The sequence below is a fragment of the Tubulanus polymorphus genome, chromosome 1 (assembly GCF_964204645.1).
Source record: "Tubulanus polymorphus chromosome 1, tnTubPoly1.2, whole genome shotgun sequence".
Lineage (NCBI taxonomy): Eukaryota > Metazoa > Nemertea > Palaeonemertea > Tubulaniformes > Tubulanidae > Tubulanus > Tubulanus polymorphus.
Window position 1 is genome coordinate 4,361,150 of NC_134025.1, and position 20,623 is coordinate 4,381,772.

The following is a 20,623-nucleotide window of genomic DNA, read 5'->3' on the forward strand; positions in this document are numbered from 1 at the left end:
CACTAGCAAACGAATGTCCATGATTTTCTAAGCAAGATTTCTTTTTATTGGAACTATGTCTTTGAGATCTAATTGTGGTCCATTATTGGAGGTACCGGTATATGGTTTCGGAGCTGGTCGCTGTCGTTATCGGTTTCGCATTGGTTATTGATAATTTGTTGTGGGGCAAAGTAAATTTGAGTTCACGTTGGTTAACGATCTACTGCTACTTTCCAATAATGATTTAATGATTCATTCCTATATCAGATAAAATGAATGAGTGTGATATTAGTTTCCGTCACCATGTCCAGGTCCAGAGCCGATGATATGGAATCGCTCGTAAAAACTGCTGTATTTATGGCGATCATCACGGTTGGAGTTTCTAGTTCAGTATGCACAAGACAGCTATGCGTGAATCATTGTAAAGCAATCGGTATGAATTGTTTTGGATTAGAAATACATAGGTCGGATGGTTTATGTTGTCACCATGTAAGCACCGAATTTGCGAACGGTAAGAATTGTAACATTTGAAAATTAAGAATCATTACATCGGTTTGAATGTCTATAAAACACGTAACTCGTAGAAATATGCTCGCTTTTATAAGTATTCACAACAAAAACAAACAATATACACAAAATACATGATCGATTTTACCGATCACACAAGATCCTCATCAGGTCTACTTAGTGTGGGTCTTGTGTGATAATCCAATAACTCTCTATCGAAATAACTAATTCGTCGATACTTTGATACTGGCGTGTCGATTGTTTTCGGATTGATTTAGAAACGGAAGACTTCGAAGATGGATTTGGATTTTGGGCAACTAGTGGATCAGGGTCCTGGAAACGTTACATTGGAAAAACACCGTCGGAAAACACAGGGCCGTCTGGTGATCATACGTCTGGCGGAGGTACGAATTTTTATGTTGAGTGACAACCTAGTCAGTTCAATTCGTAACTCCTGAATTGCTTCATATTATTTACTCATTATAATCTAGGTTATTACATATATCTGAAATCGTCCCAGTATGGTAACTATTATGTAAGACTCTACAGAATGCTGGCGACAACATCAAACAAATGTAAAATGCACTTCTCGTACCACATGTACGATGATATGGCTACAATGTCATCTTATCTCAGACTTAAGATTGGAAGTTCTCAAGTTTTTAAACTTTGGGGAAATCAAGGAAATCAATGGTTTACCAGCGCAAATATTGATGTACCTGCTAGGGTGAATCAATGGGTAAGGTTCACTCTATACCAAAATGATCTTTCTTGTTATTCTATCATCAAAAGCATGAAATCGTTCTCTTTTCGCTGTTTTGTCGCTATGGCCAGCTTAATCGTAATTTCATTGTTTTTCCTTGCATCTAATTGAACTAAAATCCAGTTTCTCGTGTTTTCCTTGAATTACAGATTATCTTCACTGGGTACAAAGGCTATGGATCCCGTTTTGAGATGGCTCTTGACGACATCGTATTTACGAACTGTTAAACATGACAATGAAATGGGTTTCAGAAGAAAATGTTAAAATCTATCAATTATTTCACTTAAAATATATAACCATGGTAAAAACCAAAGAGGAATATAGATACGAAATACCACGATAGCGCATTCAAAATATTGAATTGCATCTTATATCACTTTATTTACGAAATTGATTTCATATTATTCTTTTTCTCTACTCGCTGATTGAGTTTATATGTGATTGGAATTTGAAACCGAGAAGTCGTAGGTTCTAAGCGAAGTCGTTATTTCTAATAAATATGAACTCATGCCATTTAAAGTCAGTAATTCCATGATGCAGTTGTAGTTATTATTATGACAATGACGTTGACTAATTGCAAGGATACATTTCTCATATCACAGAAGTGATACACACATCAATAATGCATATGCTTTTTAGATAGATGTTATCCAAGTTTCTAAAATGTATAAATGCCATTCGTTTAACGTCACAACACCGTGACGCATGTGAAAAATACACGTGATAAAAGTAACCTCGTTTCGTCAACTGTCGACGTGATATCCACTATGGAAGGACAGTCGGGACACGCAATGATTACCATTTGCCGTTGAAAACGATAGCGGGATTTCTGTGTACTAGAATAGCGCATATTTACCGCCGAAATATATAAATTTTCTCATTATATTCTTTTCTATACAATACGGACCACTAGGCCCAGTTTTATAGTCCGGTATTAACTTTAACCCAGGAGATTTGGACTTACGTCACGACTGTGCAACTGGCCCCAGCTGGAGCCTAATTGATACTATCCGTCCCCAATTTTAAATGATGATTCTATATTTTCGTAGATAACGATATTCTATTTTTTTTTAAATCAAAACTCATCCCTAAATTTACTCTATTACAGACTAATTTCATTAGAAAGAATGCCAGTTGTGTAGGTTCACATATATTTTTGAGAGTCTGAAAACTTTCTCCAGCGCGAGTCCAGCGCACTAATCGGTTAATAGTTTGTCCACTACGGCCATTCAAAAACTTTGGCAAGCGAGTATTATGTTAGTTCACGTTTTCCCGCTATGGTTATACATAGGGGCACCACAAGTCGGTCGAGATCGGACCTCACTGTGGCGGGCGAATCTTCGTGCTTTATTTGATGAAATTAATAGAAATGAAATTCTCAAACTTTTGAATAGAAATGATTCTCAATTTGATCGATACGATTTTTTATTTTGCTTAACACATTCCCTAATACTTATAAAAAATTATCAGATACTCCTACTGAATTTATGGCCAGTTTATCGAAAAGTTCTGGGTTAAAAACACCCGGTTCTTTGGGTAATATGATAATAAAACAGTATCTGGTTACGTATTCAGCGTCATTCATAGTAAAAATTATCATGACAGTTTGAATGGAAATTTCATATAATTTCGAATGTCACCACTAGCAAACGAATGTCCATGATTTTCTAAGCAAGATTTCTTTTTATTGGAACTATGGAAGTCTTTGAGATCTAATTGTGGTCCATTATTGGAGGTACCGGTATAGGGTTTCGGAGCTGGTCACTGTCGTTATTAGTATCGTATTGGTTATTGATAATTTGTTGTGCGGCAAAGTAAATTTGGGTTAACAATGATTAACGATCTACTGAAATGCTACTTTCCAATAATGATTTAATAATTCATTCCTATATCAGATAAAATGAATGAGTGTGATATTAGTTTCCGACAAACTGTCCCCAAGTCCAGAGCCGATGATATGGAATCGCTCGTAAAAACTGCTGTATTTATGGCGATCATCACGGATGGAGTTTCTAGTTCAGTATGCACAAGACAGCTATGCGTGAATCATTGTAAAGCAATCGGTATGAATTGTTTTGGAATAGAAATAGATAGGTCGGATGGTTTATGTTGTCACCATGTAAGAACCGAATTTGCTAATGGTAAGGATTCTAATGTATATAAAAACTAAGAGTTATAGAGGTTTAAAATATCCATAAACACTCAACTGGTAGAATACCCTCACTTTTATGAAATTCGCAACGAAAAACATTCAAAATGCATGATCGATTTCGATGTTTACACAAGATTTTCATCTGGTATAACTGGCGAGAATCTTGTGTAATGAATAACAGTTACCCCTTACCAGAATTTACATCGGTTTGCTAAACTAATTCACCACTGTTTTGATATTGTTTTGATAGTGTTTCAATTTTCTTTTGATTCATTTAGAAACGGAGGACTTCGAAGATGGATTTGGTTTTTGGGAAACAACAGGTGGATGGAATCGTTACATTGGAAAAACACCGACGGAAAACACAGGGCCATCTGGTGATCATACGTCTGGCGAGGTATGAATTCTTCCTGCATTTTTCATGCTGAGTGAGAACAGTCATTTCAATTCGTGACTCCTTGAATTGCTTCATATTATGTACTCATTATAATCTAGGTTATTACATATATCTGAAAGCGCCTAGAAATAAAAACTATCATGTAAGACTGTCCAGAATACAGACGACAACATCAAACAAATGTAAAATGCACTTCTCGTACCACATGTACGATGATATGGCTACAATGTCATCTTATCTTAAACTTACGATTGGAGCTTCTGAAGTTTTTAAATTTTCGGGAAATCAAGGAAATCAGTGGTTTACCAGCGTAAGTTTTGATGTACCTGCAGATCAATGGGTAAGGATCATTCTATACCGAAATCACCTTTCTTGTTATTCTATCGTCAAAAGCATGAAATCGTACTCTTTTCGATGTTTTGTCGTTGTCGCCAGCCTAATCGTAATTCCATAGTTTTTCCTTGTATCTACTAAGTACTAAAATCCAGTTTCTTGTTTTTCTTTCTTGAATTACAGATTATCTTCACTGGATTCAAAACCTATGTTTCCTCTTTTGAGATGGCTCTTGATGACATTGTATTTACGAATTGCTAAACATGACAGTGAGATGTGTTTCAGAAAAAAAAAGTTAAAATTAATCATTTATTTCACTTACAAACATACAAGTATGGTTAAAAGATCAAAAAGGAAATAAAATTAGAAATATCAAGATATCATGTTCGAAATATTGAATTGTATCTTATATCTCTTCATGTAACGTCCCATTACGTCATAGATTATCATTACGCATGAGAAAAATATGCGTGACGTCAGCGAAGAAATTTTAGAAGGTCCAAATATTGCAACTCACTGTTTTGATTTATTCGGTAACCAGACCACCAGTGAGAAAAATGCGAGCTAGAAGATGACGGCAGAACTGCAAGCGAATCTCGTAAATACCAACGTCCGGCTCACAGGGACGCTTTTCGATTTAGTTACACCTACTGAATTTTTCTTCCCAATTATTCATCTCTCAAGGTCAAGCTTAACAAAAATCCGTGGAATCAATTCATTTTCCAAATATTGGTACTTTCATTTGTTTATATTTACGTGGCCTCATTATATCCAATCAGTTATCAATCTATTAAGTAAGGCAATAATTTGAATCAAAAGGTCAAAAATTTCATGATTCTGACTGTAGAGCATATTCTCAACAACCTGTTAAATCTGTAATCGCGTATCATTAATCGGATACGTATCATTAATGATGACACAGTGGTGTTACAAGTGAACGCTTGCTTGCCCCTGACATTAACTGCTTTAACCAAAGTCTGTTATGAAATTCATCGCATGGGTTGAATTTACCAAATATGATTCGTCGTTGGTATATGACTACTGGCAAGTGTTATGCGCACTTCGCGAAGTATTATGTGCGCTTGGCTTAGTTCTCACAAATATACAAGCAGTCATGGATTTTGGGAAATATGTTTGTCATTTTGTATTCCTGGTTATATGTACAAATACGGTAGAAAAAAACACAGGTAATTTCTTTTCACTTGACACATCAAATTTTCATTTTTTCTTCGTTCAGGGATGATATTCATAATCTTCCAGAAATATCAGATGAAGTTTTCTAAATTCTAGCTTCAGCTTTTTATACTGGAAGGTTAAATGAATGCTTCAGTATTGGCGCGCACTATACTGATATCGATAATACTACAAGACTTACCGAATTCATTCCGGGTAATGCCGTCATTACTCCCATACCATTTCGTCAACAACGAGTATTCAATTTGTGTCTAAGATCAACGGATATCTCTGGTCAACATATCCTTATAAAGGTTGACTCGAAGAAACTTAGGTCGTGGTCGCAATGTTACAGTTCGCCTAGAGTAGAAGTATCAGATGGTAATATGAAAAGTTTGATATCTGTCGATAATGGCGTATTTCTAACGAGGAAAAGGTACGTGCACCTGGATGTGTTCATGAAGTACAACACATATAACGTCGAAGGATTTTGCAATGAACTGAGAATTAGCATAGTTGCGATACCAGAAAATATCATCAATATCGAGAAGAAGGAAATGCGTATCGAGACGTCATTGCCAAAATACGGTAAAATGCACTATACACTTTGGACTCTAAAGAGCGATGTTCGTTTGAAATTAAATCTTACATCATTAGATGTCGGCTCGGATAATAAGGCTATAGAAGACTTACTGCAAATATACAAGATGGCAGAAATACGAACACCTTGGGAAAAAATTAACACAAATATTTCACTAGATATGGACGATGGGTAAAATATTCATATTCATTTTTCCTTTTTTCGAAGAAGCAAAACCTCGCTTTCAAATGATAATGAGCAATGGAATTTTCTTTTGATAATAGCTTTCCAGATAATGAGCATTTACGCATAATCGATGGCTCAACGCAAGGAATTTATTTTGGAAGAGATAAACTTCAACTTACGCGTAATTTACACGATCGTATACGCAGACAACTGCCATACTTCGTAACGAAATCGACCAGTTTGACCATTCTTCTCATAAACAGGGGTGAAGCTGCATTCAATTTGACGATAAAACCAATACCAGGTAATAAACCGTTGAAATTGTGCTAAAGCATATTTCATATAAATTCAGCGTTGATTTTACATATGCAAGTAACTTTATTCGCACAATTTTAAAGGTTTGTCCGATGGCAGATACTCGTGTGTGAGTGGTAAGATTATTTCTGCAAATCAACTTGCTGACGGTAAAATCGATTGCGATTCCGGTGAAGATGAAACTGTGAATTGTAAGTAGATAAGTAGGCCTTTTAGTAGTTATTGTTAACAGCGTGAAATAAATGAGCATATTCTGCTGAATAAATAACCATGAAATTGTACTGACGTTAATTCAGATCATGTCTGGTGGTTCTTTGCGTTGTCTAAAACGGCGGTAATCCCTGGAAACCCTGTAGCTACATTGTCTTCGCCAAACGTCTTGGTCACCAGAAGAAGTGGAGCTCAGGTTAAAGCACGATATTCGGAGACGATCAACTTCGGTAGTAGAGCACGGAACTGCTTCTACGACACAGGTTACGTGTATTTCTTACTTATCGTTTAAAACATATGCAATAATGAATCGGTATCTTAACACTATTTTCTTTTTAGAATATTGTGGAAATGGATTTACCATGTATTTCCGTATAAAAGCGAATGGACTGCAAAGAAAAGATGTGTCAATATTTCGACAGGAATATAACGATTGCACATTGACTCAATATGGAATAGATATCAAGTTGGCTGAATGCAATCTAAATGTTGAGATTAGTAATAAGCATCATATATGGACATCACAATATTACTCTTCCGAATGTTTACTTCTCGTTGATTGGTCCGATTTATTTGTTATATGGAGCCCTAGGAATGGCATAAAGGTACGACACAAAAATAAGAAATATCCATAATTATTATTGACGCAAGACGTTTTAGTTGATATTCTGTTTGACTTTTTTAGTCAAAGTACAATAAAATGTATGTCATTCTAGATCCATATAAACGATGTTGAGCATAGTGCACATGTCGTAACCTCCCAGATTAGACTACGATTGTTTTATGGTTCAAACCTATTTGGATTCATGAGTATGTATGGGTTGCTAACTTCATCTTAACTTAAAATAAAACTATTAAACCTTTTGTAAGATACTCGATAAACATGGCGATTTTTCCAAATGGTACGTACATGTATTGAAGTATAATTTTGTCCATGTCCTATACAAACAGGTCTGCCATTCAATACGACCTGGCATTCTAATCTTAATATTGTGAGTATCAAGTTTTTCGATTGGGAAGTAACGTTCCAGCAAAGGAAGCGAGCTATTGGTGAGTCAATTCTTTTTTTATCTTAAAATAGGGATTGACCCTGTTATTTATATGGTTGGTAAATTTTGTTCGAACTTTTTGATTGAGTGTCCCTTAAAAAACCCACCGTCAATTCTACCGTTATGCTTTATTATTACATTCGTTTCGTCAATGAACTTCATTAACTTTTATTTAGAGGATTCATGTTTTCCGAATCCGTGTCTTAACGGTGGAACCTGCAGGAAGCACAGAGTAAGGAACTTCATCTGCTTGTGTGCCGCAGATTTTTCGGAATCCATGTGTCAACATTGTATGTAATTCACAACTACGAAAAAATGGTAAAGTGGGGAAATTGATTGAAAAATTATGCAATTTTTGGCAAATATATTTCAGATGATGAATCATGTTCTGATAATTTACCGCTTGGAATGATGTCTGGCCGAATTGTAGATTCACAAATAAGATATTCCTCATGTTTATTCGAATCCAAGAATTTCACGAACTTTAAATGGTCGATGCGACTTTCGAATAAACCAAGTATCTACTGGAATGAAGTGCATCCATGGATTCCATCTGCAACCGATCAAAAACCATATATCTCGGTAAAAAGTGCTTGCATTTACAAAAAATCCATAAATCCATTACCTCGTATAGATGAATATATTATGCGCCTTTGTTTATATTTGCAGATAAGTTTCCAATATTGGACATGGGTCAAATCGATGATAATCTCTGGATATCCGACGATTTTCCAACTGGTCGATGACAAACGCATTGGATACGCTTATACATTTCAATTACACTACATAGATAGAAACGGAACGTGGACATATTTGGTAGAATACGTTGTCATTACTATACAATATCGTTGCGGGTTTTGAGAACTAGCTTTTAAATTATTACTTAATTATTAATCAATTGATTATTATCTTAGGAAGAGTACGCGGGAGCTGATCCGGGTGTATATTCTCTGAGACACGACATCACTGCACCCGGTGTATTCAGCAGCTCCATAAAACTCGTCATCAACAGACCGGATTTATCTAAATATCCAAGCCTGAAAATGGAGGTGTTTGGTTGCGAAAGTAGGTTTCTTTATAAAAACGTTACTTTATTGAAAAAGTGAAATAGTAAGAATATGATTTTCCGGAATCTCGTCATTGTTTTAACTTACAGGCGATGAATTAGCTTTTCCTCTACCAACCCTCACTTACAGATTCGATCCCCAAGGTTAGATTCACAAATGAATAGAATTGGAACATCAAAGAGAAGTACAAATTGGCGATTTGATTTTTGCATTGCAAATGCGTAATGCGTTATGTTTCGCGGGATTAACGAGTTTTAGGAAGGGTCTTGACTTCTAAAAGATTCTATGCGAAAATCGCCACACAACCAGCTGATCGAATACTGTTTCTTTTGGAATTTACAGGAACTGTTCATCCTTTTATGAATTCCACCGATTACACAAAAACCATCGATCCTAACGTCAAATTAAACATCATATCTAATGCATCAGATGGTTACATACAGGAGATCAAATATGCCGGACCTCTTCCGGTTTGCCAAAGTCATACTCTGACAGCTGAAACAGATGATGCACCAAATGCTCACCTTACAGTGTAAGTTATGAAGTAGAACTCGTTTAATTAGGATTTTCTAATCTGGACTTTCACCTAATTCTGATGAGATATCTGATCCATTTAACCTCGAACCGTGTAAACTATGATATATTCATAATTTGGATTTTACTTGATTCGAAGAAATCTTGGCATCCGAATTAAGTGAGTTATTCTGTACCTGGATACAGTCGAACCTCGGTACAAGCACTGATGTTCGACTGTATATGAAACAAGGACTGATGTTCGACTGTATATGAAAATATTCAATATTTGTAATTCAAAAAGGTGTGATTAGAAGTTTTAATGAGTATAACATCATTTACGTTCACCTTTCTCGTAGCCATGAAGGAAATTCATCGATTCAGTTCAACAATAAAGCATTTGTTTTATCACCCATTCTTCGTATGACATGGAATCCAGTTTATTGCGAAAGCAAATCATTAAGTACTAAATTGGTCATTGCCATTGATGTTACCAGTAAGTAGAAATTTATATCAATGATAATCGAATCTTAGATATTTTTCTTACAGTGCCTTGATTTCAGATCACTTTAATCATATAGTTCTGATTTATTACTGTAGAATGTTCTGTGTGTCCGACGTCTACATTTGAAGCATGTCGCAAAAAATGCGGCCGCTTGTATTTGCCTTCTCCGCTGACACCAGCACATCAGACGAGACCATACGTCTACACGTGGATGATTAAATCGAATGAGGATTCACATATAACCCTTGTGTTCACATATATGAATAAATACTCAAAGTTTGTGCCAAACGTTACCATAACAGACCAGCAGCATAATCATGTTCTAGGATACTACTTAGGAAGCTACTTGTCGGTTATCGAAACTAGGAGTACAGCATCAAATGATATCAATTCGGAGAATTCTACGCAACCACAAACTTTATCTCAATATTTTTATCAACCATCCGAGGATTTTGTGCCAGTTTTCTGCACGAATTCCAATTCAATGAAAGTAGAAATGACAACATCCTACCTCATTGCATATCACCAGTTCTTCAGGTCGCAGTATTTACTTGTTAACAAATCAAAAAGTAGGTAACGTTAATAATTGATTTATGGTGTCTCCTGATTTAAATATCAAATATGATATCAGAAGACCAATGCCGCAAACTATGAGCTTGCCTGTATAATAATACATATAGTGCTAAATCTCATGATGACTTCAAGCCCTTAATGGAAAAATATACAACATTACAGGTCATGAGATACAATATTCTATTACATTTCAGTTGTAAGTTTCATTAAAAATATGAGTTTTCAGTCTTTTCTTAAAACATACATCGTCCGATATGTAAGAACATAGTTATGAACGCTTGACAACTATTTTGATGCAACATTCATGTTCTGTAATTTATTCACATTTTTACGACTGCAATGATTTTCGGAGTAAACGCACGAAAACTTGCCGAACTTGAAAAAACCAGAACAACTTTGTTAGGATTCTTCATAACGTGATATTCCCGTTGACGTTTACAGGATGTAGATTTCCCGTCGTGGATCTGGTACCTATTTCCGGTATTCAGATACCTTTGGGTGGTTCATGTAGAATGGGACGGAATAATCTCTACCTACTCTTTCAAAAAGATTATAGAATACACGAACTGAGAATCGAGATGGGTGAGAGAAATCCACAAATTTCCATATTTGGTAAAGGGTATTTTCTACGGCGTTTACTAATTTGAAGAATTTCTGTAGGGATGGATGCCAAGAATAACACGGGCTCATTTGCTGTAAAGACAGGAATGACCACTATGAAAGAGACCACTCTTGTTTTGATGGATACAAAGATAGTTTCTTTGAAGTTTGACAACCTTCAGCTTTCATTAGTCGGTGATCGTTACTCTGTGAAAATCAACATGAACAAGAACACGACTTGCCGCGTCCAACTCCTCGCAGAACGTAAGCTACTATCTTTCAGTAGACATTCCGAAATTAGAGATGAACATTTCACAGATATTATGCTTAGATTTGTCTTACAATAGCAATTGGAAAACTGAAGCTGGGCCAAGAATGTAACGTAACGAAAATCTCGAGATTAGAGATGCACTGCTCGGTTATGTCCCGTGTGGATAATCCACACGTAGATGACTATTTCAAGGTAAGGCATTTAGAACGCGATGTATTGTGATTTTCGTTTACCAATCTATCAAATTCTACATTTCGTAGGTATCGTTTGGTACAAGCGTTGTTGTATCTGGTGTGTTCGTTAATCTAGTTAACCGGGGAGGTATCAACTGGTATGCGACCAAACTACAATTCTATTACCTGGATGACCTCGGTAACTATAGACCGTGGATGGTTCCTCCCTCGGTAAGTTCCATCCATTATTTCATTTTACTTGATTCAATCCAAGATTGCATATATGATTTTATGACGTGAGGTAATTAGAGAAAGTTTCATTATTGCAACAATATTTTCGCAGGCACCAACAGATGTAAATGATTTGTTTATCCCCCCTATCGTCGTTCCAAAAACTGAATTCAAACGAAGGTTCGCCTCTAGTCTGATAACATCAAGCGCCTTGGTGAAAAGTTACGGCCAATTTCCCCCTGAATATCAAATTGAAATTCAATTTCTTGGCAATTATTTACAAGGTGTTGGTAAGTTTAATGTATACTGAATCGAACACTTGTTCTCGGCAATTCAGTTCGATAGCTTAAGATTTTTAAACATATCTATATCATTTCATTCTAACAGTTACCACGCTGAAGCCACAGAAAACGTTCGTCAGTTTTCCAACCCCAGAACACCCCTTCATGGCGAATCGGGACGCAATCTTTGAGTTCTCGTTGACGTCTAAATTGCTATTCGTTTCATTAAAGCCTGTGCAAGATTCTATTCAACCTGGATACTTCAATTTACCAAAAGAGCAAGTATAAAACTTACGCAAATATTACTATCTCAGACGGTTAGATAATCTGCTCTATCTTTTTTTGTCATTTTAGACCCAATGATGAATCAAATACCTACACTGCGTTGAGAATATCGAAAAATAAAGCATTTACTCTCGTATTCACTTCTCTCTTTAACGGAAAACTGCCGTTAGTTATTTCCAGTTCAAAGACTCTTAAACTAACTCTAGAAACCCATTTTACGATGAAGGGAATGAATTTTCAATCGAATGGAAGATTGGGTTTCAAAATCTTTTACGAAAGCACAAGTGAGTCTGTATCATATTATCGACAAAGTAAACGTAAATGTGATAATCATACCACATGCCTGAAATTTAAAAAAAAACATTGAAAACGATATTTCATTTCAGATATTTCCAGTTGTGATAATTACCCTGGAAACTCTTTCGTCTGTTTCCACGATACCGCGTTTATTCATAACTTCGAATATCCAAATGCCAAGTATCGTACCGAAACGCTATGGAAGATTATCACAAAACCGGGTTATTTCATCAAATTAGAACTCCTTGAATTTGGCGACGGAAAGCCCCACCCGTGTCTTCGTAATTACATACAAATAAAGGATCTGGTTGCAGTAACGCGCGATGACAAACGTATATGTCCGCCACCTAAAAATAATGACGCGTTTAGATCTTCGTCGAATGCAGTGACGGTAAAGCACAGTACCGATGCTAATCTGGGTATGAAGATGTTTTATACATCGGAATTAAGTTTAATGGCACGTGTCGATATTCTTGATATCAGCTCGAATGAAAATTATAGTTCTCTTTGTGAAAACGGTTGGATTTGGTTTAAGAATAATTGCTATCAACGGAAAATCATTACGACATCATTCAATTGGATAAGAGCAGAGGCAGCGTGTAACACCCTGTCTAGTCATCTGATCAGTATCGTGGACGAGGACGAGCTCGACTTTGCTCATAGTCTTATGATGAATGGTTCAAATAAACTGGGCGAAGCAATGTTTATTGGTCTGACACATGGCAAGAATCAAGTAGAGAAAAGATGGTCGGATGGGCGTCCATTGACTTATACGAACTGGTACCGTCATCTTGATAGTATTGCCACCGATAACCCAGCTAACTACCAACCTAATGGCGGTAATTTTGAAAGATGTACGTCGATCATTGTGCGGTCGTTGTCCCATAAAGATCACTGGAACGATGTCCCATGTTCATTTAACGATCCCGAACTTCCTACGAATATAATCATTTGTAAGAAAAGTCAGAAGAATTGGCCCACGGAATATTTTCTATCATCAGTTAATAAAATGCTAGATTCTGCTTACAAGAGACACTCATTACGATGCCCGACATCGTATTTCCAGTGTAATAATGGTGAATGTGTATTGTTAACTAATGTTTGCGATGGTGTAAATGATTGCCACGATGAAAGTGATGAAACGTCTCTTCTGGCAAACGCTTACTGTACTGAACGATATAAATTCAGGTGCAAAGATGGTGGCACTATATCGATATCCAGTGTCTGTGACACTTCACCTGATTGTATCGATAAATCCGATGAAATGGGCTGCTGTAAGTTTTTTTTAATGAAAGTTTCCCTGCTGTTATGTACAATTTCCATAGATATTTAATATGGTTACTAAATACTATCTTACAGATTATCGGCAATGTTCTTCGACCGAATTCAGGTGTGCAAACAGCCAATGTATTGAGGAACGCTATCGATGTGACGTCACGATAAATTGCTTTGACGGAAGTGACGAAACGAACTGCGATGACAAATTGTTCACGTGCTACGATTCGACCCTATTGGCGCACGAACGAGTCTGTGATGGAATTGTTGACTGTCCAGGGTTACTGAAAGAAGATGAATATAAATGCTACAACGATTCTTTATCGGGAACCATCATCGACTGCATTGATCTGAAAACGGATGTATTAAAGCGTAACCACAGTAGATGCTCTTGTAATAATAAAAAGATGATCGACACTGATATACTTTGTTTATATGACTTCGACAGTGGATGTCGTGATGCCAGCCATTTACAGAGCTGTGAGAATTTCGTCTGCCCTAGTGGCTTCATTAAATGCCCTGGAAAGTACTGTTTACCAATACATTTGATATGCAATGGTGTGAATGATTGCCCCGAAGGTGAGGATGAAATCTCGTGTGCTAACAAATCGTGTCCCGGAATGTACAAATGTCGAGCTAGTAACGTATGCGTTCCTATGGCTCGACGATGCGATCACGTCTTACACTGTCCAAAAGGAGACGATGAGTTTTACTGTGATCTAACTTGTCCGGCTAAGTGTCGTTGTGCTGGTTTATTTCTGGACTGTTCCAACGCATTGTTATCAGCGCCGCCTATCTTAACATCATGGAGAGACATCCGGAAGCTCGACTTATCCAATAATCAGCTTATATCATGGACGCAGTTGGCACCCATATCCAATGCATCGATGCTAATTTCACTGAATATATCTTACAATAAACTGGAGAATCTTCAGAATAGTCTGGACAATCTCAGCAACCTTAGAGAACTCGACTTGTCATATAATATGCTGAGAACGATCGACGGCGAAACCTTTGAAAACCTTAAAAACCTCCGAGATATTATCCTTATCGGTAATGCCATAAAGACAATAGCGCCTTACGCGTTTACTGATCAGGAGAATATCAATTCACTGGATTTGAGCGGCATGTTAATCGAAAAAATAAACGACAATACGTTCGTTGGACTTACGAAGCTCGTAACTCTAAATATAGCTAACAACATGATCAGCGTGCTTTCTACTGATGCATTCGCCGGTCTTCCAAATCTTGTTGGTCTGGACTTGAGGAATAATACAAAAGATGTGAGTTATTCGCGCGATATATTCGATTCGCTCCCGAAACTCGAATATCTTCAAAGTGACGAGTTTGCCATTTGCTGTATCGCCGCGCAAGTACTTACTGAGAATTGCCAGCCATTGCCTGATTTCTATTCCTCGTGTAGTAACTTGTTGAGAAACAATGTTTTACAGTATTGTCTCTGGATCCTTGGATTCATGGCCATCATCGGAAACATCGGAGTCGTCATATCTCGAGTTATCTATAAAGACTTTAAACAGTTGGATGGCTTCCTCATTATGAATCTTGCCGTTTCAGATCTTCTCATGGGAATTTACCTCGTAATAATAGCCTCAGTTGATGTTTATTACCGAGGTATCTATACTTTAAACGAGAAATACTGGAAGCGGAGCGTCTTATGTAAAATTTCTGGAATACTGTCATCAGTATCTAGTGAGGTGTCAGTATTTGTGCTGCTATTTATGACATGTGAACGCTGTGCAACTATCAAATTTCCGTTTCGTAAAACACCCGTCACCCGTAATCGAGGTGCACTCATAATGGCTTTGGCTTGGATTGGTGTATTTGTGATTTTCATCCTTCCCGTTCTCAAAATACCATACTTTGGAAATGAGTTCTATTCGAATTCGGGTCTGTGCTTGCCGTTTGTTTTGACTGACCGAAAAACGAAAGGTTGGGAGTTTTCGGCTGCCATGTTCATATATGCGAACCTCGTCGCGTTCATTGTTATTTTCGTGTGCTATGTTGTCATGTACAAACATATCAGAGCTACCGGAATATCGGTTTCCAAATCTAATGATATCTACACCAAAGCTGCCAAGCGAATGGCCGTCATAGTTCTTACTGATTTCATGGCATGGATTCCGATCATTGTTTTGGGATTGCTTGCAATGTGCAATGTACAAATCCCTGGTAAGAATTTTAATTGAATCCCTCATATGATTGACACATCATGCTAACATTTCATTGGCATTGATCGTTTACTTATAACTTCGTTTCTAGGAGAGGTATATTCTTGGGTTGCTACATTTGTTATACCTATCAACTCCGCCATCAATCCGTTTCTTTATACCTTTTCCGTTCTAGCGTAAGTAGCATACACAAGTAATCCCTTACATGCATTTATCATTCTTAAAAATCGACATCTTTACGTCAAATCTGTTAATGAACTTTTATATAATCTGAAATTTAAAAAGTGCCCCATTGACCAATACGTACTTGCTTCCATAGAGAACGTCGTCGAATACGTAAAAAGAGGCAATCGAGAAGAAGCTTCGGACATACTTTATCCACTGGTAAATAAGAAACTTAAATGATATTTACATGTACCACACAGTGTTTATTCAAATATGCATAGAAAGATTGTTTCTTTTTATTCCTCATAGACACGACTCGAAGTGGTAACCGTAATCCAGCATATCGCGATGATTCGATAATGGGTATTTAATTAATGAATTTAAATTTGCTGGATGTTTATTCATCCGTAATTGTATAACTCATATAATGCTTCTTCATGTATTCGGTTGATGTCCTTTATTCATAACTTAGATCATATCTTTGAAAGCAACCTGAAATTCTCATTCCAGCCGATAAAACCACAGATAAGTTTTCTGCCATAAATCGTACAGATGCGATAGCTCATTCAGTCACAATTAGGAAGGCAGATATGTATTCGAACCTTGCATCGATAGGTTTCAAATTGTCCAAAGAAGATGTTACGAAAATCGGCGATAACATTGGTACAGCCCTTGGGAACCTGCATAGCTGTAAAATGGCGTACGGGAAAATTACTTTAGAGGATATCATAGTTGCTTACAATAGGACCAATATCAACTCTACATACATTGAATCAAAGGTAGTTAATGACATAGTAGTGTTTTCATTTAATGACCAAAGAACAATTAATCATTGTCAATCTTTTAATCTGTTTTTTCGGGTTTTTTAGAATGTCGTCATAAGCGCTTATCTGGTATCAGAAATGGCTGAACTGATGGCTAATCCCGACAAGGAAACCGAAAGACGTGATCTGGTTTATCTTGATGAAATTCTCAAACAGATATCAGATTCCGGAAAGACATTAGACACATATATGTGATTATACCGGTATATCGATGTAAACATTCCGATATTAAAACGACTACTTATTCACCTCTAGTTGACTGTATTTGCTTTATTATCATTTATCGGATTTGTCTCATGAGTGGATAATTCTATGTCGTTGTCGCCATGCACTATTGTGTATCTATCATGTATTATGCAGATTATGGGTAGAACTGTTTCACACTAGATACATTTGAATTGATTTCTATGACGAGGAGTAAATTGTTAATTAAGATTTATTCAACACAAAGTTAAACCGCTTCTTAGATAAAATTACCTCCGATTGAATTACTCAACAAGAAAAAGCTTGAATAATTTAGTAGTTTATAAACACTTCACTCATTTCATCACGAATTAAATTGTTTTGAAACTAGATCTTTGAAAGCTTTTACTGATAAGTAAACTGCGATATTTAAAACCAAAAATATTACGCTTAATTCATTGAAACAATAAACTCTCCATATATATTTAATACTGTGTGTGCTCAAGCATACACAAAGTCTCAAAAATATTTCTATCTTTCACCCTTAAATAATTTCTTGAAACATTTTCTAAATTGAACAGAACTAAGACAATAAAGATAGAAATTTATGGCAGAATTCAGAGTAATGGACGAATTACAGGCCATATAAAAGATAACCCAGTGATTTGAGAAATGTATGATCCACGAAGCTACAATGAAACATAAGAACGGAAGATGTGAAACGAAGAAAAAAGTGGATATGAAACACATCATGACGTTCAGCGATTTCTCTTGAACGTTGTGTTTCGTGTGTTGTGACATTTCTGCACTTTTTCGGCATATTTTTTTCAGAGCTATGAACAAAGCAATGTTACACGATACTATGATCAAGAATGGAACGAAAACATTAAAAAGCATATTGGAAACATCGTGATAGATCATAGGGATATATCCACCGACTCTAGATGTACAACTGATCTTACCAGATGTCGTTATTTTCGATGAATCTTGAATTGCTTCTTTTTTTGTATAATGTTTTGTATTATAGATAGAGTTCGTCGCATACAGGGGTAGAAACGGTTTGAGTGATATAGCTGTCGATGATATCGCATTCATAAATTGTTAGAAGATGCGCAATGTGGATTTACTTCCAAATTTCTGTTGCTGGTAGTTTTCGTTTGAAGATTCGATTTGAGAGAAATGGCAAATCTAAGATTCTACATAACGTACGTTACAATACCAAAATGTAAATCATATCATCTCGAAAATGTATAAAAATTAATGATTAGAATAAAGATATGATGATGTTAGAAAGAATATCAATACTACCTGATACATGGTGTATATAGCGTAGCGTGGTGTTTTAGTTGCCCGAAATCAATTGAATATCAGGAAAATATCCTCCGAATTAGTATAAAAAACTGCGCTCGAAAATACGAACCAGCCAGACAATAAATGAAAAAGTTAATAGCATGGTTTGAGTGCTTCAATAAAACCAAAATTCCGAATACCAATGGAGAACCTATGAAATCATTAACCATGTATGCTTGGTAAGGTAAAGTTGTACTGATGAAGACGATATTAACGGATAACAGTAAACGAGTCAAGTTATCGTAACGTGAGTCGTCATTTTTTACGTTTTTGTTCATTTGTTTCGCTGCTATGCGAGATCGGTTCAATTGTACAATTATAATCGTATTACAAACAGTTATGAATAGAAAGGGTAGTATTGAATACGCGGTTGCGGTTACCCATATTCGATATTTTGTGGCGTAGAGTTGCCAGCCCGGTGTTGGAGCACGACAATTATGTTTACCACGGACGTGTATCAAACTGACGCTCCCCGCAAATACGGTGGAGTTTGCGGCGACGATGAATATCACAACGACTGAAAAAATGAACATAGCTCGTCGTACAGTCCAGATAGTTCTGGCCTTTGTCGGCTGTACTACGCATATACATCTTTCAATCGTCAACAAGACGATAATCCACGATGACGTTTGTTCGACAAACCTCGTCATGAAAGACAACGAGACACAGGATGCCAGCGATACTGCGCGTATGTCGGGAAGCAACCGTTGTGGCCAATACATAACCCTCGTGAATTTCTTCACGAGTAATTCCACATTTATGTCGAGCAGATCAAAGAATGCTAGAAACATCATTAGAATACCGGACGAAGAATTGCGGTAAAATTTCGAAGAAGATAGGACTATAAGCGCCAACACGTTCCCGATATTGCCTAGAATAATAACAGGCAACGCTCCGTATTTTATGACGAAGAAGTAATTCTTATAGAACGTGAATAAAGTAGAGACTTGTGTTCCGTTGGACGATGACATCAGACTGAAGCGTGTTATCAGAAGATTTTGCCGAGAAACAGATGATAGTCAGAGAAGATCGACTGATATTAGTGCGGGCATCGGTTGAATACGACGTAAATAAAGAAATGCCCGATCGATACAATATCCAGACATTTCATTCAATCAAATGATAATAAAATCAATCAATCAATGATATATTGCTTCACTCGCGATTTGATTTTTAATCAATAACGCAACATCTTTTGTATAATTCCCCATGATTTAAAAGTCATTTCTATCTGGTGGATACTAGTTTTGTAAACTGTGGGCTTTCAAACAAAACATATATTGTGAATTCCATCAAAACTTGGATGAATTGTGTTTTTCTTTTATCAGGAATTAGGTGAATGTACATGTATATCTTAGTATGTAAGATCGAATACCCGGTAAATGAAATGAACTGAAAATGAATTTCAAAGTGACAAGCGCGAGCTCTAAGTTATTGGCTGATTTTTGATACGTATTTTTCATGCAGCGTATGTTTTGTATTTGGAAATTTGAGAAATTAATTTCAGCTACTTACGAACGATTTAGATTCCCGATCAAATAATGATGAGGATTCTGTTTATTTTTCTGGTTGACGATCTGGTGAGAGCGACCTCGAAAATTGATTTCCAACATTTCGCCGAGTCTCTTTTCTAGAATAGTGACGATTAGTTTCAAATACATGGATGGTCATGTATGTGCAGAAATTTAATTTCAAAAGGAAAAATGGGTTCCTATTATACGGACTATAATTAACCTATGGTATCGTATGTGGCAATGTTAGACAAACTCATTTTAGTTAAGGACTTCTAAGAATACAGCGGAGTACCAATATTGCATGAATACTGTGAGAGTCAATGAAAACGTGAAAACATCCTTTTGATAAGCCTAGCAAGCTGTGCTCTGAAATACGAACCCGCCAGACAATAGATAAAAAAATTCATAGCATGATTCGAGTGCTTCAATAAAGCAAAAATACCAAACCATAATGGTGAACGGATGAAAATGTGTATCATGTATGCTTGGTAAGGTAAAGTTGTACTGATGAAGACGATATTAACGGATAACAGTAAACGAGTCAAGTTATCGTAACGCGAGTCGTCATTTTTTACGGTTTTGTTCATTTGTTTCGCTGCTATGCGAGATCGGTTCAATTGTACAATTATAATCGTATTACAAACAGTTATAATTATAAAGGGTAGTATTGAATACGCGGTTGC

The 20,623-nt window shown here is 36.4% G+C and overlaps 2 protein-coding genes across 2 annotated transcripts; both read left to right on the top strand.

Moving 5' to 3' along the window:
- The first annotated feature begins 362 nt into the window (after positions 1–362).
- Positions 363–1,577, top strand: LOC141915337 (MAM domain-containing protein 2-like). Its single transcript, XM_074806831.1, has 4 exons — positions 363–490; positions 765–890; positions 978–1,225; positions 1,399–1,577. Exons 1-4 carry the CDS (start codon positions 415–417, stop codon positions 1,474–1,476), a joined length of 528 nt encoding a protein of 175 aa, XP_074662932.1. The 5' UTR covers positions 363–414; the 3' UTR covers positions 1,477–1,577.
- A 13,611-nt stretch (positions 1,578–15,188) lies between these two features.
- Positions 15,189–17,088, top strand: LOC141914931 (G-protein coupled receptor GRL101-like). Its single transcript, XM_074806278.1, has 6 exons — positions 15,189–15,905; positions 15,996–16,080; positions 16,224–16,288; positions 16,379–16,432; positions 16,580–16,848; positions 16,939–17,088. The coding sequence occupies exons 1-6, from the start codon at positions 15,191–15,193 to the stop codon at positions 17,086–17,088; spliced, it is 1,338 nt and encodes a 445-aa protein (XP_074662379.1). The 5' UTR covers positions 15,189–15,190.
- Positions 17,089–20,623: the final 3,535 nt, after the last annotated feature.

Excerpts from the sequence above, each read along its gene's own strand:
- LOC141915337 (XM_074806831.1), top strand. The coding sequence starts at position 415 with ATGAATTGTTTTGGATTAGAAATACATAGGTCGGATGGTTTATGTTGT. Across the intron at positions 891-977 it reads TGATCATACGTCTGGCGGAG|GTTATTACATATATCTGAAA; the intron begins GTACGAATTTTT and ends ATTATAATCTAG. Across the intron at positions 1,226-1,398 it reads CTGCTAGGGTGAATCAATGG|ATTATCTTCACTGGGTACAA; the intron begins GTAAGGTTCACT and ends CTTGAATTACAG.
- LOC141914931 (XM_074806278.1), top strand. The coding sequence starts at position 15,191 with ATGGCCATCATCGGAAACATCGGAGTCGTCATATCTCGAGTTATCTAT. Across the intron at positions 15,906-15,995 it reads GTGCAATGTACAAATCCCTG|GAGAGGTATATTCTTGGGTT; the intron begins GTAAGAATTTTA and ends CTTCGTTTCTAG. Across the intron at positions 16,433-16,579 it reads TCGCGATGATTCGATAATGG|CCGATAAAACCACAGATAAG; the intron begins GTATTTAATTAA and ends TTCTCATTCCAG.